General features: G+C 47.5%; 11 protein-coding genes and 1 non-coding gene across 12 annotated transcripts; 5 read left to right on the forward strand and 7 right to left on the reverse strand.

The window, feature by feature from the left end:
- Positions 1–7: 7 nt before the first annotated feature.
- Positions 8–958, forward strand: PUMCH_001684 (uncharacterized protein; the record flags this gene model as incomplete). The annotated part of the gene is made up of 1 exon (XM_063020724.1): positions 8–958. One exon carries the CDS (start codon positions 8–10, stop codon positions 956–958), a length of 951 nt encoding a protein of 316 aa, XP_062876794.1.
- Positions 959–1,886: 928 nt separating this feature from the next.
- PUMCH_001685 (uncharacterized protein) lies at positions 1,887–4,853 on the forward strand (the record flags this gene model as incomplete). Its single annotated transcript, XM_063020725.1, has 1 exon — positions 1,887–4,853. The coding sequence occupies one exon, from the start codon at positions 1,887–1,889 to the stop codon at positions 4,851–4,853; it is 2,967 nt and encodes a 988-aa protein (XP_062876795.1).
- Positions 4,854–9,623: 4,770 nt separating this feature from the next.
- Positions 9,624–10,100, reverse strand: PUMCH_001686 (uncharacterized protein; the record flags this gene model as incomplete). The annotated part of the gene is made up of 1 exon (XM_063020726.1): positions 9,624–10,100. The coding sequence occupies one exon, from the start codon at positions 10,098–10,100 to the stop codon at positions 9,624–9,626; it is 477 nt and encodes a 158-aa protein (XP_062876796.1).
- Positions 10,101–10,622: 522 nt separating this feature from the next.
- On the forward strand, positions 10,623–12,692 carry PUMCH_001687 (uncharacterized protein; the record flags this gene model as incomplete). Its single annotated transcript, XM_063020727.1, has 1 exon — positions 10,623–12,692. One exon carries the CDS (start codon positions 10,623–10,625, stop codon positions 12,690–12,692), a length of 2,070 nt encoding a protein of 689 aa, XP_062876797.1.
- A 648-nt stretch (positions 12,693–13,340) lies between these two features.
- Positions 13,341–13,886, reverse strand: PUMCH_001688 (uncharacterized protein; the record flags this gene model as incomplete). The annotated part of the gene is made up of 1 exon (XM_063020728.1): positions 13,341–13,886. One exon carries the CDS (start codon positions 13,884–13,886, stop codon positions 13,341–13,343), a length of 546 nt encoding a protein of 181 aa, XP_062876798.1.
- A 74-nt stretch (positions 13,887–13,960) lies between these two features.
- On the reverse strand, positions 13,961–14,031 carry PUMCH_001689. Its single transcript has one exon. It is a non-coding gene; the product is annotated as a tRNA-Gly (tRNA).
- Positions 14,032–14,532: 501 nt separating this feature from the next.
- On the forward strand, positions 14,533–15,339 carry PUMCH_001690 (uncharacterized protein; the record flags this gene model as incomplete). The annotated part of the gene is made up of 1 exon (XM_063020729.1): positions 14,533–15,339. The coding sequence occupies one exon, from the start codon at positions 14,533–14,535 to the stop codon at positions 15,337–15,339; it is 807 nt and encodes a 268-aa protein (XP_062876799.1).
- A 111-nt stretch (positions 15,340–15,450) lies between these two features.
- On the reverse strand, positions 15,451–15,804 carry PUMCH_001691 (uncharacterized protein; the record flags this gene model as incomplete). Its single annotated transcript, XM_063020730.1, has 1 exon — positions 15,451–15,804. One exon carries the CDS (start codon positions 15,802–15,804, stop codon positions 15,451–15,453), a length of 354 nt encoding a protein of 117 aa, XP_062876800.1.
- Positions 15,805–16,972: 1,168 nt separating this feature from the next.
- On the forward strand, positions 16,973–17,749 carry PUMCH_001692 (uncharacterized protein; the record flags this gene model as incomplete). The annotated part of the gene is made up of 1 exon (XM_063020731.1): positions 16,973–17,749. One exon carries the CDS (start codon positions 16,973–16,975, stop codon positions 17,747–17,749), a length of 777 nt encoding a protein of 258 aa, XP_062876801.1.
- A 324-nt stretch (positions 17,750–18,073) lies between these two features.
- PUMCH_001693 (uncharacterized protein) lies at positions 18,074–19,813 on the reverse strand (the record flags this gene model as incomplete). The annotated part of the gene is made up of 1 exon (XM_063020732.1): positions 18,074–19,813. The coding sequence occupies one exon, from the start codon at positions 19,811–19,813 to the stop codon at positions 18,074–18,076; it is 1,740 nt and encodes a 579-aa protein (XP_062876802.1).
- A 592-nt stretch (positions 19,814–20,405) lies between these two features.
- Positions 20,406–21,593, reverse strand: PUMCH_001694 (uncharacterized protein; the record flags this gene model as incomplete). Its single annotated transcript, XM_063020733.1, has 1 exon — positions 20,406–21,593. The coding sequence occupies one exon, from the start codon at positions 21,591–21,593 to the stop codon at positions 20,406–20,408; it is 1,188 nt and encodes a 395-aa protein (XP_062876803.1).
- A 296-nt stretch (positions 21,594–21,889) lies between these two features.
- Positions 21,890–22,996, reverse strand: PUMCH_001695 (uncharacterized protein; the record flags this gene model as incomplete). Its single annotated transcript, XM_063020734.1, has 1 exon — positions 21,890–22,996. The coding sequence occupies one exon, from the start codon at positions 22,994–22,996 to the stop codon at positions 21,890–21,892; it is 1,107 nt and encodes a 368-aa protein (XP_062876804.1).
- Between the last annotated feature and the right edge of the window lie 483 nt (positions 22,997–23,479).

The raw sequence follows: 23,479 nt of genomic DNA on the forward strand, positions 1-23,479 counted from the left end.
TTGAATTATGCCAATTTACACAAATTCGGCCCTGGCTGCAATTCTCAAAATGCAACCATTGTTCGTATTTCTCGCGTTATTTGCAGTGCAGTGCATTTCTGCTGAAATCCCCGAACCCTGCGATGCTCGGCTCAATGGCTGTGTCGCTAGAAATAAGGCACTACCTCCCACCATTTTCGCCGCCATGACCCAATCGGACCCAAATTTTCGGGAATCCGACGCCTGTCCCTTGGTATGCTACAACGACACGGGCGCGCAATTTGAAATCAGCCATCGCTTCGAAAATCCTCAGGTTCAGCTGCTTGGATATCTTTTGCATGGCTCTGTGGAGGCCGAGATCTTGGGTGCTCCCGGAGTGGGCGTCATTCTGTCGTTCTACTTGCAGAGCGACGATAAGGACGAGATTGATATTGCCGAGATCTTTGGAGGAAACCACTTGTTGTTCCAAACCAACTACTTTTCCAAGGGTGACGTTACTACCAATGGCAAGGGCATATACGTGGGCCTCGACCTGTCGCCTTTGTACAATTTCCACAAGTATGGCGTGCGCTGGACTGCTGAAGAAATAGAATGGACTGTGGATGGCGCCGTTGTGAGGCATGTCAGGAAGGAGCCCGGTGAAGGGTTTCCCAATTCGCCGATGAGAGTGCGCTTCAGCTTGTGGATAGGAGGAGACCCGGCAAACGAAGCCGGAACAATCACTTGGTCCGGAGGAATCACCGACTTTGCAGAAGCGCCCTTTCGAATGTTTGTGCGGAATATACGGATTGACAATGCTGGCGGCGGGACTGAGTACATATATAGCAATGACCAGGCCTTGGTCGTTCATGGTGTTGGAGAGGACTTATTCTTCAACGGCCTGGCGACGATCGCGCGGTTATCGCTGGAAGCTGGCGGAGTGAGCGGGATCCAGTGGGCGTGGTATTGGCTTTTGATGGTGGTGTTCGTCAGTATGTAGCGCCAGGAGGCGTCTGGCCGCGGACCAAGTGCTGAATGAAGGTTTGTGTGAGACTGTTCACATGAGATATTGAAATGCAAGTTTGACTAATTATGGGTGTAAATATGCGTGACTGAGCGTGGGTTCAAGGGAGATGTGATTGACAATATCAATTGCCGGATTTTGCAAGTCGACGACAATTGTAAAGAGACAGAAAAGGAATACGAAATTCAAACAAACAAACTGTTTTACACATGGTGACACACGATCCACCCCAGCTTCCCCTTTGGTGAACCCTGCGTAGCCACAAAACTACCTGACCAGAGCCAAAACAAAACGCTCTACTGAATAAAAACACGCCGAAATAAACAAATAAACCCAAATACACTATCATCGAATAGACAAACCTAGCCCGATTTACCTAATCTACAACTACACCTCCACCTACCAGTGCAACAATTCAATGCTCATAAACCCGGATCGCACACGGATCGCGCACGGATTGTACATGACGCAGTGAGCTCTCCTCTGCAGAATTTAGAAGCAAGACGTACAGGGAGTATCAGCCAAGACGTCATTCTGCGAAGCGCTGTTCCGAACAGAAACACCAAAACAGAGAAAGCACATAACTGGTCAATTGCACGCACACATCACAGAAAATAATTTCATCACGAATTTAGATGTAAATCTGCCGCCAAAACACCGTTTTCACCAAAATCCCCCAACTCAAAATTTCCACCCTCCGTTAGAGAATAATTACTCATGCGCTTACGCAACCTCACGTCGGACATAGTGAAGCCGACCCACTATATCACTACATCGACTGATTCCTGCAGACAGCGGGCCCCATATAATAGCAGCAGTAGCCCCGAAAACGTAAAAGCACATCCTTATTTTCCACACCCCACATCTTATTTTTTCCCGCCGAACCGTCCAATCACAATCCAGCATGAGCGTACTGGGCGTTAGTTCGATCTCGCTCAATACCACCGACGAACTGCGCTTCCTCGAAGCGTCCAAGTTCTACGTCCATTTGGGCTTTTCCTTGGTGAAAACCTACAGCAAATACTCGCAGGTGGCCTCCGAACAGAAGGCCGAGCACTTGCGCGGAATTTCACATGATCTGCTCCGCGAGGTGTGGTTGCAGACGGTGCCAATGCAGCAAACAGACGAACTGGGCAATCGCATTCCGTGGCAGGATATGCCGTTTTATAATGGAGACAGCACCAAGTCGCTTTTCCAGGGCGTGTTGATCAAGTTGCGCCTTGTGGCCGCGCAGACGTCCGCGGTGTCGTTGCAGGACGTGCGGTTGTTCTCGTGCAAGTTGGGCGAGACCGAAGCGGCGTTGAAGTCGTTAAATGTAGGTGTTTCCAAGGACGAGCAGGGCTGCTTGACCGCGGCCGACCCGCTTGGAAACACGGTGTATATCAGTAATCGTCCGTTCTCTTCCTCGACGCAGAGCTTCTCTCTGCCTGAAGAGTTCTGGGCTTTCCAGACCGACCAGCTCATGAAGGCGTTGCCTGCCGTGGACTCGGACTCGGACTCGGACGGCGCCGCGGACCAGCCCAAGAAGAAGAAAATCGCCGTCATGACCTCCGGCGGTGACTCGCCTGGTATGTCGCCTGCGGTGCGTGCCGTGGTCCGTTCGGGTATCTACTTTGGCTGCGACATGTTTGCCGTTTACGAGGGCTACGAGGGCTTGGTGCGCGGTGGCGACTTGTTGAAGAAAATGGAGTGGGAGGACGTGCGTGGTTTCCTCTCCCACGGTGGTACCGACATTGGAACCGCCAGATGCGCCGAGTTCAGAGAACGCAAGGGCCGTTTGCAGGGTGCCTACAACATGGTGGTCAACGGCATTGATGCTTTAGTTGTCTGCGGTGGTGACGGTTCTTTGACCGGTGCTGATTTGTTCCGTTCCGAGTGGCCTTCATTGATCGAGGAGTTGGTCCAAACTGGCCGTTTGACCGCCGCCGAAGCCGAGCCCCACCGTCACCTCACCATTGTGGGTCTTGTGGGCTCCATCGATAACGATATGGCCGGCACCGACGCTACCATTGGTGCTTACTCTGCCTTGGAGCGTATCTCCGAGATGGTTGACTACATCGACGAGACCGCCAACTCCCACTCTAGAGCCTTCGTGGTTGAAGTTATGGGCCGTCACTGTGGCTGGCTCGGCTTGATGTCCGGTTTGTCTACCGGCGCAGACTACATCTTCATTCCCGAGAGACCTCCAAAGCATGGCAAATGGCAGGACGAGTTGAAGGAGATCTGTTCTCGCCACAGAGGCTATGGTAAGAGAAACACCACCGTCATCGTGGCCGAAGGTGCCATCGACGATGAGTTGCAGCCAATCACCGCAGAAACCGTCAAGGACGTTCTTGTGGAGTTGGGTCTCGACACCCGTATCACCACTTTGGGCCACGTTCAAAGAGGTGGTACCGCTGTGGCCTACGATAGAATGCTTTCCACCTTGCAAGGTGTGGAGGCCGTCAAGGCTGTTTTGGAGAGCACACCAGACATCCCATCTCCTGTTATCGGAATTGCCGAGAACCAGATTGTGCGTCAACCTTTAGTGGACTCTGTTCGCGACACCAAGATGGTTGCAACAGCCATTGAGGCAAAGGACTTTGACAAGGCCATGAGCTTGCGTGACTCGACCTTCGCTGAGGCTTACGAAGCTTACTTGTCTACAGCTCTCCATGATGATGGCTCTCAACTCTTGCCAGAGACTGAGAGATTGAACATCGGTATTGTCCATGTCGGAGCATCGCTGTCGGCTTTGAACGCTACCACACGTGCTGCCGCTTTGTACTGTTTGTCTAAGGGCCACAAATTGTTTGCCATTCAAAACGGTTTCTCTGGCCTCATAAAAGACGGTGTCATCAAGGAATTGTCTTGGTTAGACGTCGACGGATGGCACAACAAGGGTGGTTCGGAAATCGGAACCAACAGATCCTTGCCTGCTGAGCACTACGGTGATGTTGCCTACTACTTGCAAAGATATAACTTAAACGGTCTTTTAATTGTTGGTGGTTTCGAAGCTTTCACTGCATTGCACCAGTTGGAGTCTCAAAAGGAGCTCTATCCAGTGTTTAACATTCCAAAGGTTGTAGTTCCAGCCACGGTGTCTAACAATGTGCCAGGTACCGAGTACTCCTTGGGTTCCGACACCTGTTTGAACCAATTGGTCAACTACTGTGACGCCATCAAGCAATCCGCTTCGTCCACTCGTAGAAGAGTTTTCGTTGTTGAAGTTCAAGGTGGAAACAGTGGATACGTTGCATGTTACGCCGGTTTGGTCACAGGTGCCATGGCCGTCTACACCCCAGAACTGAAGATCAACTTGCAGACCATCCGCGAGGACATTGACTTGTTGGTAGACGTTTTCGATGGAGACCGTGGTGAAGATAAGAACGGTAAGGTTGTCATTCGTAACGAGCACGCCTCAAAGGTGTACACATCAGAGCTTTTATCTGATATCTTCTCTGAAGCTGCAAAGGGCCGTTTCGAGACACGTACCGCCATTCCAGGTCATGTGCAACAAGGTTACACCCCAAGTTCCATGGATAGAGTCATGGCTGTCCGTTTTGCCGTACAATCGGTCAAATTCATTGAACAATGGAGTCATAAAGCATACGAGACCCTTCATCAGGGATCGTCACACCATGCTGTCAACAACTTGAAGATGCTTGACGTCATGAGAACTCATCCACACAATTCCGTCGTTATCGGTATACAAAACGCGCTGTTGGTTTTCTCCGACATCAAGGCTTTGTACCAGGACGATGCCGACATGCGCTTGAGAAAGGGTAAGACCGTTCACTGGGAGAATTTGTCGGAGGTCGGCGACATCTTGAGTGGGCGCTCGCGTTTGAGAGACCGTAGAAGGGAGCACGAGGAAGCAAAGAAGCAATAAGCATGTATATCTATCACGACATATCTAAGTATCATTAAATGTAAAATTTCGAGAACGCTTGAATAGAACGGATAACTCGCCGGGTATGTTAGTAAAAGTTTTGATTACACTGTAGCTCATTTAAATTTTGGAATCCACGGTGGCTTAGGTTTTCATCACTTTTTCTTTCAAGTCGAGTTTCCGGCGCGATCAATGGCTCAGTTTGAACCAAGATAATAGGCCATCTTCACTCGTACCGGAGTTCCGTCGAATATAAAATCACTCTATTTGCGTCTTTGGCCACAGTTACATCTTTCTTATGTTTGGAGCGCTCACTTGGTTGTGACTACAGATGGACTAGTTCTTGGGCGCAGTTTTCAGGGACGATTTTACCACTGACTCGGAAGTTAAAAGAAACAAGTTTAGATGCCAAACTATGGGTATTCAAAATTCACCAATCTAGACCATTCTTTTCATCAATTCCATGCCAATGGTGTCTTTTCCGAAGTCCGATGCTTGATACCCATCGCAAAAACCCACTCCAGAAAATGGTAAAGAACGAATAGAATTTCGACCAGAGGCCCAAAGGACACGTAATGTATGTCGCCAATAAATTACCTTCTCCGAAAAGTCAAGCTGTCCCGGCCGGAAAGGCATTGAAATCTCCGCTTCCCCTGGTAAAAACCCACAACGAAGCCCGACGGCCAGCGCGGTTGAAAGCCCGGATCGAGGGCCATCCAGCCTCAAGGAATATATCGTTTTGAAGTTCTACGGCTGGCCAAATGAGATATTCAAACAATGCCTGCCTCGAGACGTTGGCGGCAATCGTTTCTCTGTTTTCAGATCACTTCTGAAGGAGATCAAATTTTTACAGACAAATAATGAAACACTTTAAAATTGCTCAATTGCGGCCATCTACAAAATTAACCATCTAGAGACGGTGGACGCTGACCCGCAATTGTAGCCTCGTCTATTTTTGTCTACCAAAAGCAACGACGAACACCACGAAATTCGCGAACCGAACTGGTGCAAAGTACATAGTTTAGCTGTGCTCCAGCGATCTAGATTTGTGCCCTCATTTCAAAAACTTGCATTACCATCCTTTGCAAAATCGACCATCTTTGCTGTAGTTTATTTTCTTGTCAATTCCGGCTAGTTTAGGAAGCAATCCCGCCAAAAACTGAACTTGACGCCCCCCGACATAGTGCTTGACGCATGATGCAAGGTTGCTAGCGCTTATCACGCCAAATACCTATAGGCGTCCGCATTGGGGGTGGCTTGGCCGGCACTGTAGCTGCAACTATAGCCGCTGCGCGGCCGCTTATATGGATTTGGGCTTTCTTTACGCTGTTACGCAGGAAGAAATGTAATGTCAAAGAGCTACTCCCTTTAAAGCTAAGCGAGCTGCAAAACACAATTTGGTGGGATCGAAATTGAGAAAGGTATTTTCAAGTCTAGCATGCTCTTGCTTCGAAGATTTGGCTTCGATGTCGATTTGTGTCGCACGTACTCAACATCAACTTGTAAGATTCCTTCACCATTTGCAGTTCATGCATATTTGAGGTGATTTACGCGGGGCCAAAACGTCATAGTTCTCGACGGTCAGGTGCTCAAATTGCCCAGCCGTGATTTATACAGGTTTGCAAAGACCTCTTTGAATATTTCAGCCGGAACGAGAAATCGCTTTGGAAAAAAAAAAACAATGCTTCTATCGATAGAATTCGAGGCCAATCGGCGAGAGGGATCTCACCGGCGTTTCTGTAGCAAGAGTCCCCGATGATTTCGAATTTGATGAAACTTATTTGATCGAATTTGGAAAATATATCACGAGACAGGGAACAAAAGTATGAGAAACTGAAGCATGAAACACCTCCGAGCCAACTCCCGGGAGCCAATGAACTCAGAATTTAGAATTTTGTGCAGACTTGAAAGCCATCAAATTACAATCTCCAGCGCCGGACACAAATGGGTGTCGACATATTCCCACATTATTGCGTAATCGTAATGGACAACGTGTGAACTTTGAGGCTGGAAGCTACATGAATACAATGTGAGTACGAAATACGTACAGTTTCACGAATACTTCCAACAAATGTGAAAGTTGGGACGAGCGGCTTGTAACTAGTTCCGAGCCGTTCCAAACTATAGCTATGACGAATCGAAATCCCCGTGCAACCAACTTTAATTCAACTAACAACGAATAGAATCCCAGCGATTATGCAGAGGCGCCCGTTAGTCGAATGAGTCAACGCAATGAAACAGCATACGTGCATACAACTTCAAAAAAAGGTTTCTGTAACCATGAAGGAAATATTTAGTATTGAGTAGGAAAATTTGATTTGCTGCTTAGGCTCGCATTTGATCTAAGATCGAAGCGGCTACACTTCGGCAGGAATAGCCTAGGTAATGCCCAAGCGAGATGCAACAAGGTCTCACATAGTTAGGAGCCTGTGTGCAAGCTGCAATGAAATCACCCGGCTAACTCATTTCCCTGTATCTCTAGTTGGGGGCGGCCAGGACGGCGACGAGCAGTGAGTCTTAAGTTTGCTACCCATGAAGCACTCACACCAATTCGTCTTAAACATCTTCAGCAAATACATGTACATCAACAAGATGCTAAAAGTGAGACATCTGAGTGAGGGACTTAGCGCAATGCTGAATCGAATCTAGACGGAAGTCCGTTAGCATGAGGAACAATTCAAAGAGCGGTAGAACATAACCCAAATGGAGAATATTTTGCACCAGAACACCTGCGCATTGCGGTCCATCTTTTCTCCAAACATTTTCCACCAGGTGCATGTTTCAGATTATGCCGGCTGTTGCTTTTCTAGGACTTCTTCGGTGATTCCAGTGGCACGTCATTGTTCCACAGACACTACATCTGATCCGTACCAAAAAATCCATTATGAAATCTGGATTCGACTTGTAATGCTCTTTGGCAAGGTTTGACACCATTTAGACTATCCAGTCTAACATGCCCTGCCAGTGACAATGCAAACAGCGGGCTTTGTGCAGTTTGAACGCCATCATGACCATCTCAACCAGTTCCAAAGTCAAATAAGTTTATGTATTTAAAACTAAAAATTCACCACACCTCTGGTGTCGGTAGCCTAATTCACCACAGGACGTGTAGCGACTGTTTTGGCAGCCATGAAATAAGACCCGTGAAATTGGTGGCCATGCATGGGTTGCGACCACTGCCTCCAGCAGCACATGCCGGCCCCAAATTTTTCCGTAAGTTAGGAGAGGTCGATCGAGGAAATGGGAAAAGCGCAATCGTGAATAGGCCTCAATGCGCCTATACGAGCCTGGCAGTAGCGACTCCAAAGAAGATCATCTTAAAGTCGGAGTTTTCCTGGGGCGATGCGTCGCCTGTTGAACTATCCATAGATCCGGACTGATCAAGAAGTATCCGGCCCTCTAACATCTGTGTAGGAAAACCCCAATTCTATAACATTCCCAATTCTAGACGAGAGGAGGTAGCCAATCAGCGTATTCAAGGGACCTTCTGTCGCCTTCCAACAGAATGCCGGCGATGGCCGCACAGAGCCGTTCGTTCGGAGGTCTACGTGGAACCACGGAATTGTGTCAGCGTGGACTCTCGAAGAAAACGGCAGATTGAAATCGAAGCCAGAGGCCGGGCTTTGTGGTAACGGAACTGGGTAAAATGGGGGAGACATTTAGGCGCCGCGCAGGAAGCACAAAACCGTCCGGAACACAAGCGCAATGCATCTGCAGGCCCACCGGCCATGCTGCAGTGCTAGCCGAGTGGCTCTTCTTTCACATACCCTTTTTCCAATTTACGAGCCATGCCGACGCTGAGCCGTGATCTGATAGGGCACGACGACAGCTTTTCATTTTGTATTTCGGAGGACGGCTGTAGAGCCAAGCTCAATCTCTAAGTATAGAAGTAGCGGCCAGACAACGAAAAACTCACTCTGTCTCTGTAACAGTTGCATCATCTTGCATATCCATGCCACGAGTAGCTGTGTTCGGTAGCCCTTTTGCAGGGATCAAAACCCACACAGACATTTTTTTTAAATCTTTTCTAAACAGACGAGGGTGCAGTTGTGCCTCAGATCTCTGCCAGCGCCATACCATCATGGAAGGTTCTGTTCAGCCATCAACGCTACTTCTGTTTGCTTTGCGAGAACCGTTGAAAGCCGGGTACGGCACGTAGATGTCCAACTGGCGTCGGTTCAACGATTGGGCACAGGACTAATGCCGGCAGATGCATAATGCAGTGACGGCTGATTGTCTACAGGCCGGACGTGGTGTTCAAGCCCCGTCAAATCCCTTAGTAGTGGAGAGTGATTTTCTGGATTCGGAAATGTTGGAGTAGGCGGTGCTAATGTGTAACGAGGTGGGAAAATGTCAACAACACTACCGCCGACCAAAATTGCCCTACGGATGAAAACTCGCATCATTTGTGCTCGCGCTTGCGCTCCAGACTAAAAATCTCCGTTTTGTTACTCTTAATATTTTTCATCACTATAGCCCCCACTTTCATTGGTTATATATAGTTGCATGTCGTCTGTGTGTCACATGAAATGACTAGGGCCTGTATGGAGGGCGACAGGTTGGACGAGATCAAATTGTCAGCGACCTGCTTTTTTTTTTCTTGAGGTCATGAGCCCTGATGTTCCACTCGAGAGGTTGCCAGCAAAACGCAGGATCCCAACTCAGATGCACCTGCTTCCCTTATCCTCATTGGGAGCTGTTGGTAGATCCACCACCCACCCCTTTGCGGTTTTGTCTAAAAGATCAATGTGCACGGACGGCTATGGTGCGTCAATACAGATACAGGCAGCGCTGGGGCTCACAATGGTGCGTCAACTGGTGCACACAATCGCATACCATCGAATATATACAGTACACTCTCTCAGCACGCCAGGACGCCTGCCTAAACACGCTAACCCGGCACACAAACGCACCCCGTAGCGGAGATGCCACGCACTTTGGTCCGGCACACAGTGACGGACTCTCAACGTCCTGCGCAATCCTGCGCAGCCACAGGGCTAAATATGCACTGGTTGCGAGCCCACCGCATACATAATTCACCTCTTTCAACTCGTGCTTCGGCTCCCTACCATCGCGGGAGCTGGCCCCGGTTTCATCACTTCGCCAACTACTTCTTCTTCTGCTTCTTTTGCTTCTTCTCCCTGTTTTCCATTTTTCTTTCCTGCCCTGGCCCTGGCGCTGCCACCAAAAACGCTTCTGCAGCGTGTGTTTCCCCTTGCCCTTTGGTCCCGATATTCTTTCCCCCATTCGACTTACCCTAGTGAAAGTTATTTTGTGGAGTGCGCTGTATTTTGGTTTGTGCTCCTGCCATTGTGTGTGTTGCTTTTAGTTAGCGCTCTCTCAGTAGTTGCAAGTTGCGTCTGCTCGTAGTCGCTCAATTGGCTGAACCTGTCTGTGTTTTTTGTGCCTGTTTGAGTGTGTTGCAACTCCACAAAAGCTATTTCCAGATCTCCGTTGCTGACCCGCGCCGCGAAGCCATTTATTGCTGTGGTGCGTTCCAATTGTCACGAAGCGGATAGGTCTTGTTTTTGCGTCGCCGCTGTGTCTCTCGTACTTCTGTTGTTGGTGTAGTCTTCCTAGAACAGAACCTTGAAACGTGAATTGCGTATCCGTTGGATCAAAAATTTGTCTGGAGAACCGAATTCTCAATCACTTTATCCCATCGCCACCCCTGCCGCCCGTGTTGGACCGCAGCATCCCCTTTCCTTTCCCATCCTCTCCTGATTTGTATTATTTTATTTATCTTCATCCAGCCAATCCTTGCATACCATGACTCAAAACAACTCCAAACAGTCCGAACTCCCGGTGAAAAAGAACGCCTTTGTGCACAAACTTTACGATATGCTCAGCAACAAGCTGATTGCCCATTTGATCTGGTGGGCCGACACGCCGGAAGCCAACACCTTCTTACTTTGCCCGAATAAGGAGTTTGCCGAGGCTTTGAGTAGTTATTTCAAACACGAAAACGTCGCCAGTTTTGTGCGCCAGTTGCACATGTACGGCTTTCACAAGGTTAGTGATCCTACCCCGGGCGCCGATAAAGGCTCCGCCATATGGGAGTTCCGCCATTCCTCAGGCCGCTTTCGCAAAAACGACGAAGGCTCCCTTGTTTTCATCAAGAGACGCCTGCAGCTGAGCTCGCTGTCGCAAGCCGAACCGCCAGTTCCGAACAATGCCACCAGCCATCCGAATGGTCATCCCCATTACGAAGTGAATCACTTGCCTCCAAATGCACATGGACAATACCTTTATAACCCAAACGGGTACCAACAATACGCTGTACAATATTACCCTATGGGCGCAGAGGCCCAGTTTGGTAGACCAATGCTGATCCACCCACAACTGAACCCTGCTATCTATCCTGGCCAGCCTGGCTCTATGGCCAGACAGCTACCTTCTTCACCCTACCCAGGTTATGCATTTTATCCTCCACCTGGCATGGTGCAGTTTCCTGTGCCGTCAGCCACGGGACACCAGCTCTTGCCTCATCAACTGCCGCAAGGCCAGCAACCGGGTTTTTCCTCTGGCCCGACAAATGTTGGACCCCCACTGCAGATCATGTTGCCTGGCGCGTCTTTGTATCAACAACATTACGCCAACCAAGGCGCCATGACTGCAAACCATGTATTTGCACAACACCAACCATCACCGCCACAGGAGCAGCAGCAGCAGCAGCAGCAACAGCAGCTCCATCAACAACAACTCCATCAACAGCAACTCCAGCAACAGCAACTCCAGCAGCGCAGTCGTGATCCTCCCCCGATTTTGGCACCCATTGGCAATGGCAATAGTATTAAGACCGTCTCTGGTGCTGCAGAGCAGAGCCCGACAACAACGAATTTGGATGCTGCTGCGTCCGATAGTGCTTGTCCTGTAAAATATGAAAGTCCAAGTGCAAATCCTCCATCACTTGCGAGACCGCTTGTAAGAGATCAATCGCAGTCCGATTCTCTATCACAAGCGTCTTTATTGTCTGTTTCGAGCCGCCAGAGTTTGGATCAGGATAACTCTTCCACACAATCGTACGAGGATAGAGCGCAAATGAATCGGGAACAAAACAGAATGCCGTCATTGACGTCAAGACCAAGTTCTAATGGAAAACAAACCGAACTGCTGCTGGAATCGGCTACTCCTATCAGTTATATGCTTAATCCTCCTCGTGACGTGAAGACCGGAGAAAGTTTCAGCACGAGACCACTTGACCCCCGTCCAGCAATGATGAAGGACAGCTTGAAACTCGAGTCGCCCAAGATGCTAATGAAACAGGTTCCCTTACCTCCGATCTCGGAAAACATGTTTCAAAGAGCGCCAACAATGTACTCAGCCCCACAGGCAGATATCAGCGTCAGCTCTGACACGCTGGCATCACGAATAATTCACCCGTTTAATTCTTCAGAACCAAGCTCTTCTATTTCGATGCTGTTTCCATCGGATGCCCAGATCCCCAGACTGCCCGGACATAAGCATGATTCCACAGGAGTAAATACTTCTGCCATTGTTCCCACGACTTCCCTGACTTCGCTGCCCCTCGTATCGCAACCTCACATTCCAACACCAAGGATGTTTCAGGGCAAAGGGGTAGCCGTTCAGCTACTCAATGATGACCAACCTCCAGAAAGCGGAGCCGCTGACTTGCAGACCTCGCAGGGAGCAAACAACTCCTCTGAGAGTTTGAAAAAAACAAAAGAGGAGGAAATCCAAGGTGTGTCCAAAAGCTCCGATGAACACGCTAAAAGCGAAACAGCACGAGTCAGAGTTGCCAAGGTCGAGCATCTTCTCGATGATGATGATTCTGAGTACCGCAAGAAACAACGGTGCGACGACAAGAATGCTGATTGAGTGTTATTTCAACTTGATTTAATCCGAGTCTATTCGGATGAATGTGGTATGAACTTTGGTATGGTTTGATTTTTTTTGAATGTCGTTTGAACATGGTCGAATTTTGGTTTGAGCTCGACTGGATGTTGTTTGAGTGTTGTTTGAATGCTAGCTGATGATGTATTGATTTAGGAAATTTTGTAAAGTAATTTGATAGAATCAAGCGCACATAGCGCTCACATAGAGAGATGTCGTAGGTGATGTGACTTTAATTGATGTCTGCCTTCCTAACCTCGGATGGGCTATCGAGGGTAAGAGCTATAGTGCTTCAATGAGAAGGCAACCGTCCGCAAAAGCAAAATCGCGTGAAAATCGAGTCTATTTAAAGTCGAGGAGCGCTGACGTTTTGATTTCTCAGTAGTAACAGTACTACAACCGATGTGAAGGCGAAAGGGCGCCAGTTTGAAAGAATAACAAATACACCGAAATCGAGACAAGCGATACCACCAGCGCCATACAATTTGGTGCAATTTGGTGAGATTCGGTGCAAGCTAGCGCCATCTGATACAGATCCTGAATGCTGCGCTCACAAACGAAGATGTTCCCACCAAATTGGACCACCTCAATGTTCAATTGACCCTAACCCTCTCTTCCAAAGATCTATCTCCTCTAAAACGGCCGCGCCTTCTTCTTCCCGCCCACCGCCGGCTTGAACACCTTCCGCTGGATCTGCGCCAGCTTCAGCTCCTCATCGCTTTCCGGCTCCACGACCGCCCGCTGCGGCTCCTTCATTTTGAACCGACTCTTCTCGCGTTCACGTTCATGGATCTGCCGTCTCGTATCTCCGCGCATCTTGTTCATCAACGAGCTCATCGCCTTCGATGCGGGCGCACCCTTCCTTTCTGGCGGCGCAATTTTCTTCGTTTCCTCTGACGAAATGAATGATCCAATGGTACTTGCTCCGGTTTTGCCCGAGTTTTCTTCGTTTTCGAGCTCGAAAAGGCCGCTTCCCTGCAGAATGATCGGAAGATTGAGAAACTCGGCTCGTTCTGCGAGTCTCGACTCGCTCTTTTCACTCGCGTCTGTTTTGTTCGTTTGTGTTTCTGTCGGTAGCCACGACAGAACTTTTGCGCTTTGCTGCTTAAACGCTAGCTGGAACCTGGCCTGCAAGGCTTCCTTTTCCTTGATTTCCTGTCTTTTGCTGACTTTGGACATGTGGATGGGAAATCAGGGGACGAGATGAGGTGAAATGTGGAGAAGCGAGAAACACAAAAATAGAAAAAAAGCAGTGCGCAAGCCCGGAATCGAACCGGGGGCCCAACGATGGCAACGTTGGATTTTACCACTAAACCACTTGCGCGCTCGATGGTAATTTGTTTTTGTAGTGCCATATGATGAATTTGTGTGATCTTGGTTATTATTTCTTTGTATTTTCTATGCAAATGCAATTGTTTTGAACATTTTGAGAATTTTATCGAGATGAGTTCTGTTTTCATGTAAATCGAGGGTATGAAGAGCTAGTTAGACACCCAGAGAGTCGATAGACAACGGTTCTACATATGTTTCTTCAATTGTGGAGCAAATATGGAAACACTGGTTTTTTTCTCATTATTATCTTTTCAATTTTATTCTCTCGCCGCACTATCTTCAGTGGGAACATAGAACGTATTTGGCCAAACCTTATCGAAGCAATTTTCCTCGAAGACTTACATGATCACATGGCCAAAATCTTTCAATTCCAATTAAATCTCAATTTTAAATTTTGATGTCCAAATGTCAGTGACATCTCCCACTGTATTCAGACGTCTCACTTCCAACTTACCCATTCCAAATCGAAGAAACATCGACAAAAATCACCGGTATGTCTACATTTGTAGTATGCCACCACTCCAAGCTTGTAGCCTACTTGGTAGCGACATCGCTCCGGCTTTTGCACGGCCGAGCGACGCCAATCCATGTAATTGAACTAGAAGTAGAATACGTAGTGCCTGGGTTGTGGTGCGGCGTGAGTACCATCTCGCATGAAAGGGTCCCCAATTGGACGTTTTTGCAGCTGCAAATCCTCCTCCAGGTGCTTCGGCCAGCGTTGGTGTTTGTAGATTCCATACACGTAAGAACGGGTCGGTCTTCAGGACAGAGAGACACGGTGGAGGCTGTAGAGTCTACGCGAGGATCATACTTTGGCATAATTTATGACGTTCATGTGGTTTTGGATACGCTTCGGCAGTTCTTGCTCAATTCACCAAATACGTTTCTCTCAGGATCGAGGCTTCCAATTCAGATCTTGAAACAGAATTTAGATCGACAATTTGGTCCTGACTCTGTATGGATGGAATTCGACGACTTTGGCGGCCATGGTCTTAGCACGGCCCCATTTCCAATGGCAAATACCTGCTCTGCAAGAATCCAGTTGAGTCAGAACACACCATGGCCGTCATCACATTCAGCATTTGAAATTAGGAATTTTATCTGGTTTCCGTTAGCAAGAATTTTTCAAATGGGATCTGGCGATAATCTACCTCAATGCGGTGAAAACGACACCACTGGATCAGTAAACCATCTTTACAATTATACAGCAATCGCCCGCTCTGACCTCATGTGGGCATTGACAGTATGTGGAGCGTCGCTTCAGCGGCTGAAAACCATGTCACTGGAGCCTAAGCTTTGAGGTGCTTCTACGAATCACAAACTATTAAATGCATTTACACAATATATGACTATATCGCCACCTCCTCGGCGAATTTAAAACACCATTTTGTCATCACTAGAGCCTCGGCTCTCAAACAGGAAGCGTATCCAAGCCAGCAGCTCTGTTCACGTATGGTTCCACCATAGGATGACGCAAGATGGAGCCGATCACAGGGAAATTACGCAAAAATTGAACCAACGTGCCAAAGAAGTCACCAAACAAATACAAGATTCCTACCGATTCAACGGCAAATCCAATGAACGAGCGCTTCATTAGGATCAACACGATTCCACCAAAAAAGAAGAGTGTGGGCTTGATTTTGTTTGGGCGAGCGAAAAAGTATACTGCTCGAGCTGGGCCAATAATGAGAACAACTCCGATGACGAATAAAAGGTTACCCATCGCTAGCAATGCCGAGTCAAAGAAGGCAAAGATTCCAAGCATAAAGAACACCACTCCTGCGGCAGTAGAGCCTACGCCATACTCTGGACAGTTAGTATTGAGGTATTGAAGGGACTACGTTTTGAAGAACATACTTTGACGGCTGGTGAGCCATAGTGTGGTGTCGAAGAGCATATGATATTTGGAGTATAACTATAGGTGTCATTAAACATACGAACGCGTAAACATGGGGAACGAAAATGAGAAATGGCTCAAAAAAAATGAAGGGAATTTTGGTCAAACCGTATACTAACAGGATGGCTCTAATTCCACTAGGAACGTCAGTTTTCGTTGACCCTAGCCTCCAGGCTAATGACCGCTTTATGGAAGTATTCCATCTTTTAGATTATGCTTGAAAAGGAGAAATTTACCAAGAAGCGAGATACTATTGGTATCTGCCCAGTAGCAAATTTGATACCATTTGACTTTTAAGCTATTTTCTCGAGGTCATTGAATGCGTCTAGGTCATAATCATCAACCTCATCACCCTCATCGAGGTCATCGGGGTCATCTCATCAAGATCATCTCATCGGGGTCATCTCATCAAAAGAAGCGCTTAAACATATTCCCACTAATCTCGAGTATTACCGAACAATAATACTTTAATCGAGTACGCTCAACTGCCTTTGAAATGCTTCCCGATTACGTAATCAGGTAGCATGAGAGCACAGCCCGAAATAGATCCAGCATTAATGACATGGCTCCGAGGATACAGCGGGCGGAAAAAAAAATCGATCACACCACTTCAGCTCTATCAAGCTCGTTATTTTTCCACAATAATTTCTTGGAAAATTCCAATCTAGAACTTTCGGACTTTACCCCCACTACCTAAGTCACCTGCTATTGACCATCAGAAATCTCCAGATTGAACTAAAGATCCACAGTTGTCTTGGCAGTCAATTACATCGATCGGAAACTTTTGATATTCACCAACTACCCACGGCCGACTTATTCGAAGCATTCAATTCGTACTCGAAACGTTACAATTGAGGTGCTTTCTTCTTACAATAAAGCCGTCAGCTCTTTGCCAAAGTAAAGATTGCGAAAAATTCATCTCTAGATCATTTCAGACTATAGAATTGCTCAATATTTTGTCAAAAAGATCGGACTTTAAGCCAATTCTTAGCAGAAGTATCGAAACCACAGAAACTCAAATTAAGAGCTAGAAACAATGGCCCACAAACTTCCTCCTGAGGACGACTTCATCAATTCGGAACCTCCTCCTTCGTACGAGGATTCTCTCTCCAACACGGGCTCGTCACAGCCCCAATTGCCGAACAGACCAGCACAATCTCAGAATCATTCATCACAGTATGCTCCGCCGCCACAAAGGCCGGTGCAGCGGCCAGCACAACCTCCACAGCCGCCCAGACCTGCTCAAAACATACCCAGTGGACAGCATTCGAGCCTGGCGCAGAGTCTGTCGTCAACGGCCAACCTCTACACCAACAATACTTCATTACCCTTCGAGTATCCAAGGGGCCACTTCTGTCAGAAGTGTCGCAATACAGGGTTTAGAGATAAAGGTAAACCTTGCAGTAAGTGCTGGGATAAGTTTCATCGTAACACCGTGTATAATCCGAGACCAGAGATGGGATTTCGTTATCCCAAGGGATTCATTTGCGAAAAGTGTGCCAACACGGGATTAAAATGGAAAAACAAACACAGCTGTCTGGACTGCTTGATACGTTACAAACTCAAGCCGCAGAGAGTACCAGTTTCGTACACAAATTGGGGACCTCAGAACATAATGGCGCCAGGCGGGCCTGGATTCATGGGTGGACCCCCGGTGCGTCTATTACCTGGTGATCCTCGTTTGGGCGGAATTGTCTGTGGAAACTGTCATGGCTCAGGACAAATCACGTTCTTTTTGGACCATGACATATGCTCTGTGTGTGGTGGTCTTGGTAGAGTGATGATGGGCGCCCAGCTGAGCGGCTACTATTGATTTCTTCGCGATTCGACGAATTGGGTACTGAAAAGTCCCTCTTTGGAAGGATAAATAGTCATCTCGAAGGAGCATTGATCTATATAGGAAAGTGCTTCAGATAAAGCTAGGACGCTAACTCTATGATGAAGTTACATCATTTCACTGACATTGTGTAAATTTTTTCACCTTCTACATTTATACATTGTATTACATTGTACATTTTTTTGAGCTGTAACCATCTATGTGGTGCTGCCTAAGTGGAATTGAATGAAAATTCAATCATTTTAAATACCTTATATATAAACGTTTTTCCAAAACCTCCCAGATGTTTTTTTTTTCAATTTAGTTGTAGTTGGATGGGTACTTGTAGTCGGTCAACTCGTAGAAGTTCTCTTTGACGCTTCTGATAGATACAAATCTAGTCAAAATGTTACCGGAACCAGCCTTGTCGTTAGTACCAGACATTCTTCCACCACCGAACCATTGCTGGCCAACTACGGCTCCGGTAGACTTGTCATTGATGTAGAAATTACCTGCGCTGTAACGCAACTTCTCCTCTGCCAATCTCACAGCAGTACGGTCACGGGCAAAGATTGAGCCAGTCAAACCATACTGACTGGCAGTGTCGATCTTTTCCATGATGGAGGCGAACTCAGCATCAGGATAAGCATATGCGGTCAAAATAGGTCCGAAGAACTCGGTGGAGAAGAACTCATGGTCTGGAGAAGAAGCCTCGATCAAAGTTGGCTGGACATAGAAGCCAACCGATTTGTCGGTATTACCACCTTGTACGATAGTCAACTCTGGGTCGTTCTTGGCTTGCTCAAGTACAGACAGCAACTTCTCAAAAGATTGCTCGTGAATCACTGGACCCATGAAGTTGTTCAACAAGTCTGGATCCGTGGTGTTGCCGACAGTGATGGATTGCATGGCGCTAGAGAGCTTTTGCTTGAACTCAGGCCACATGGATTGAGGAACATAGACACGGGATGTGGCAGAACACTTCTGTCCCTGGAATTCGAAGGCGCCTCTCAAGGTGGACAACACAGCGTGGTCCACAGCAGCGGACTCGTGCACCAAGTGGAAGTTCTTTCCACCGGTTTCACCCACAATACGGGGATAGTCTCTGTAGACGTCGTTGGCCAAGTTTCCGGCGATACGGCCATACAATGATTTGAACACCTTGGTCGAACCAGTGAAGTGCAAAGAAGAGAAGTCCTTGTGGCCTGTGACCACATCTGTCACCTCGACCGGGTTACCAGGGACGAAGTTGACAACACCAGCGGGGAGACCAGCCTCCTCCAAGATGGTGAGAAGAAGATAGTTGGAGAGCACGGCGGTGTCGGAAGGTTTCCACACCACAGTGTTACCCATCAAGGCTGGAGCGCCGACCAAGTTACCGGCAATGGCGGTGAAATTGAATGGCGTCACGGCGTACACGAAACCCTCAAGAGGGCGGTATTCGGCTCTGTTCCACACCCCTGGCGAAGACTCGATGGGCTGTTGCGAGTACAATTCCTCAGCGTACTTGACGTTGAAGCGGAAAAAGTCGGCCAACTCGGCCACAGAGTCGATCTCGGCCTGGTACACGTTCTTACCTTGGCCAAGCATCGTGGCGGCCAACATGTCGTATCTATATTTGGTACTGATCAAGTCTGCAGCCTTAAGAAAGATGGCAGCACGGTCAGTCCAGGGCATCGAGGCCCACTTGGCCTTAGCGGCGCCGGAGGCCTTAATTGCAGCCTCCACATCTTCTGGGGTAGCCTGTGCAACGTTGGCCAACACGTGCGAGTGTTTTGCCGGGTTCACCTGCGTTTTGGAGCTTCTCTTGTAGATTCTCTCGCCATTGATCACCAACGGAATATCCAACACGTCGTCGGAATATTTGGTGATGGAAGCACGTAGAAGATCCCAGTCCTTCTGCTGTGTGGCATTGAATTCCTTCACTGGTTCATTGGTGAGCGTTGGAGGCACTTTTACATGGGCAAGTTGGCTGAAACGGGAAACGGCCACAACGGGACGCAATTGTGGGCGGAGCGTGCGTGTGCGGAGGGCCAAAGCGGCACGGGAGAGTCTCAACATGGCGGCGAGTGTGTATATGGAAGTTGTTTGTGAAAAAAATCACTGGCGGATCAGAGGGGGACACCCCGTATTTATATGTTGGTGAAAGGTGGGGGAGGTGGTGTGGGCAGGGCACAGCGACGGGCGGAGTGTATATAGGGCCGTTTCAGATTGGCGAGGACGATAGTGGACGATAGTGGCAGTGGGCAGGTATCCGCGAGGTGCCGTGGGTGGATGGTTTGGTGGCAGAGAAACGGCAGCCGAGGCGGTGAATAATTTGTTTTTCTTTTGGAGATTTGTGTTCGTGTCGGAATTGGCGAGGTTATCATGTTTGATTGTTATTAAATTGGTGTTTGTTGGCTGGGGTCGTAGAGAGAATAGGAATAGAGTTGATATCGTAATTTCTCATGACACCGATTCGAAACTGGAGAATTAATTGTTCTAATTGATCCGCTTTAGAATTCAATGTCGTAGATGATGTAGGTGTTGTAGCGCACTGCTCAGTCATTGGTGTTGGACTGACTGGGATATAGTGTCGTCGTAAGAGAATTGAGCCAAAGAGTACCAATTTCTTTTCTGGGTCACTTTACTTTTCTTTCTGTATCAGTTTTTATCATTCTGGATCAGTTTTATAATTCTGGATCAGTTTTCTCATTCTGTTTTCCATGGCGCGGATCTTTTCATCCACCACCTTTGCATTGGCTGCAAATCTGGCCTCGCTCGCGTCCAAGGCTCCATTGATGCTCTCCAAGTTCTTCAGCCAGTCCTCCAACTCTCTCAGAAGCAGACCGAGGGTTTTATCTATACTCTCGGTCACTCCCACCGAAGTAGCCAAAGATGAATTCACCTCGTGTAGTGTGCGTAATCTAGTCATGAGAGCCGGCAAAATGCGGCTGGACGTTTCTATATCTGGAAGTTTCGAGAAAATCCGATCGATTCGGGCTTCAAAGGGCGTGCTATTGGCCTGTGTTGTGGCTTGTGGACGGTCGCCCAAGTGCAATTCGACCTTTCTTCTGTTGGCAACCAATAGCTCCAATTCTTTATTGAGATGTGCCACTGCTTGGGAAACAGGCTCGAGACTCGTTTCTGGGCTACTGAGAACGGCAACTCTCCGACTGATTTCATTGAGATGTGTCCGAAAGTTGTGTTCCACTGTAGGATCTGTATTGGGAGTCCCAATGGCAGCCTCGATTCTTGCAAGTCGCGCTTCCAACGCACAGATGGCCGAAAATTCACTCTTTCTATCCAGTGACTCACTTGTAGGTTTACTCGTAGTAGACAGCTTTTTTAGTTCTTGGGCTGGTTCGTTGGCATCACTTATTTCCCCAATCTGATTTTCAATCTGATTTTCTACCACTTCATCAATTTCTGAGAGAGACTGTTTGATTCTCTGGTAATAATAACCCTCTGTGCCAGCACTTTGGATCATCGATTGGAGCGAGGATAGATACGTATCTAGTTCCGCCTGCTCTGCGTCGTTTTCCGCCTCGAGACCCTCAATTTCCTTTTTTAGCCTCGCAAGTTTCTGTGCCTTGGTTTCGGCCCACTGCACAACCGTGATACCTGAGTTTCCTAGTGTTTTTGCATTAATTGAACCTGAAAAGTCGGTGTTTTCGTCCAAAATGGCGTATTTTTGAAGCCGATTTCTTGTGGCCGCAGCATCAAACCCTTCGGCAGTGATCTGTATGAGATCTTCAGTTTTTAAGTTTGAAATGACCTCGTTTGAGGGAAGATCTTCAATGGACTCAATACTTGAAGTTTCGAAGACTTCTGGGCCGTGTTCGGAGTCCAGATCAAGCATTACTACTATTTGAACTCACTAGTTGTGAAATTAATAATTTTAATCCAGTAAAATGGAGAGGTTCTCTGTGTTTCGCTAACGTAAACAGTAGTTGATGTAATCTGGGGTAATTTCATATTTAATTGGAATTGCAAAAAAAGCTAAAATGAATCTAAGAAGTTGAGAAAATGTCGTTTGATATGATCCACGTCTTTTCAAGTCTTTCAATATTTACTGACCTTATACATGAAGCCTTTTCTGTACTCATACACAGTCAACGTACAAAGTCGGAATGCTCCCCCAATATCACCTCGATCTTACTTCGTCACAATCTGCACCACATCCTCGTCATTGACAGGATGCTGCAAACCACATTTCTGCGGCGAGTGCTTGGCGCTGGACCCCCACACCAATGCATACTTAAACTGGTTCTTCATTTCTCTGTGAATGGCGTCACAAACCTGCAATATAGAAGAATCAGCGCGCACCACCATTGGGTCGTCGAAATTAGGCATGATACCTCTTCTCTTCGTGTAAAGACGCACCAAGCCGAGCTGGCGCCAGATCTCTTCCTTCAACTCGTCGATTCCGAGCTCCATCTCACAGGAAATCACCATTGTGTTGGGCTCACGAGCCAAACGGTCGCATTCCTCCAACGATACCGCATCTGCCTTGTTGTACACATAGAGACATTTGATGTAAGACATGTGTTGCTCATTGATCACATCAATGAAGTCATCGATGGTACAGTTCTCATCTCGTATAAGCACATCAGCGTTGTGGATCTTGTAATCTTTGAGGATTGCTGAAATCATCTTTTCGTCCAAGTATTTTGGCGGCGTGATCAGGTTTAACTTAACTCCACCAGTCTTCTTGATTTTCAACAGAATGTTGGGTCTCTCTTTGTTGAGACGGATTCCCATGGACTCCAACTCATTCTCCAAGATTTGTCGCTGCTCACCGCCCTTTGTGGCATCGAGGATCATGAGAATAAGGTCTGATGTACGAGAGACAGCAATGACCTGTCTACCACGACCTTTACCTTGAGAAGCCGCCTTAATGATACCGGGCAAATCAACAATTTGGACCTCGGCTCCGTTGTACTCTAGAATACCACCCACAGATGTCAATGTCGTGAACTCATATGAAGCTGCTTCAGATTTGGTGTTTGTGACTTTCAGAAGGAACGACGACTTACCCACGGACGGAAATCCAATAAGCGACACACGGGCATCTCCTGCCTTGGCAATTTCGAATCCCTGTCCACCTCCCGACGATCCCTGGCCTGGTTGGGGTTCCAAGAGTTCTCTTCTGTACCGGGCTAATTTACCCTTTAAGAGTCCAATATGGTACTCTGTGGCTTTGTTCTTTTGGGTACGAGCAAGCTCTTCTTGGATCTGTGCGATCTTCTCAAGAATACCCATGTTTGCTTGCAATGAAAGGTGATTGTTGGAGATGAACTGTAGATTCGTGCAGGGACTGAGTAGTGGGTAGTAGTACAGTCAGTACACTGGACGAAAGTAAATAGATGGGTGCTAGTACGTAATCGGAATAGGGCTTTAACTTCATTCACACTCCAAAAAATTGACAAAGTTAGTTATTTTGGTGATGCTTTGCAAAATCGAGTATGTGCTTGATTTCGGTTCTCGTTTTGGCAGTAGTATCCACATTTTGCACCAATTGCAAGAAAATGAGATCCATAAAAAGTAAATATTATTAAGAAATGAAAACAAGATTTGGTTTGGCTAAACTATTCACTCATCGACTATCTTCACTACCTTTCCCTATTCCAATACTGTTGATTTCCCCAGACTACCTATACAGAACCGTACCCTCATCGCACTCATCGCATCCACCTAACCATCGCATCGCAGCTCATCACATCTCATCGCATCACATATCATCAG

The sequence above is a fragment of the Australozyma saopauloensis genome, chromosome 2, assembly GCF_035610405.1.
Source record: "Australozyma saopauloensis chromosome 2, complete sequence".
Classification (NCBI taxonomy): Eukaryota; Fungi; Ascomycota; class Pichiomycetes; order Serinales; family Metschnikowiaceae; genus Australozyma; species Australozyma saopauloensis.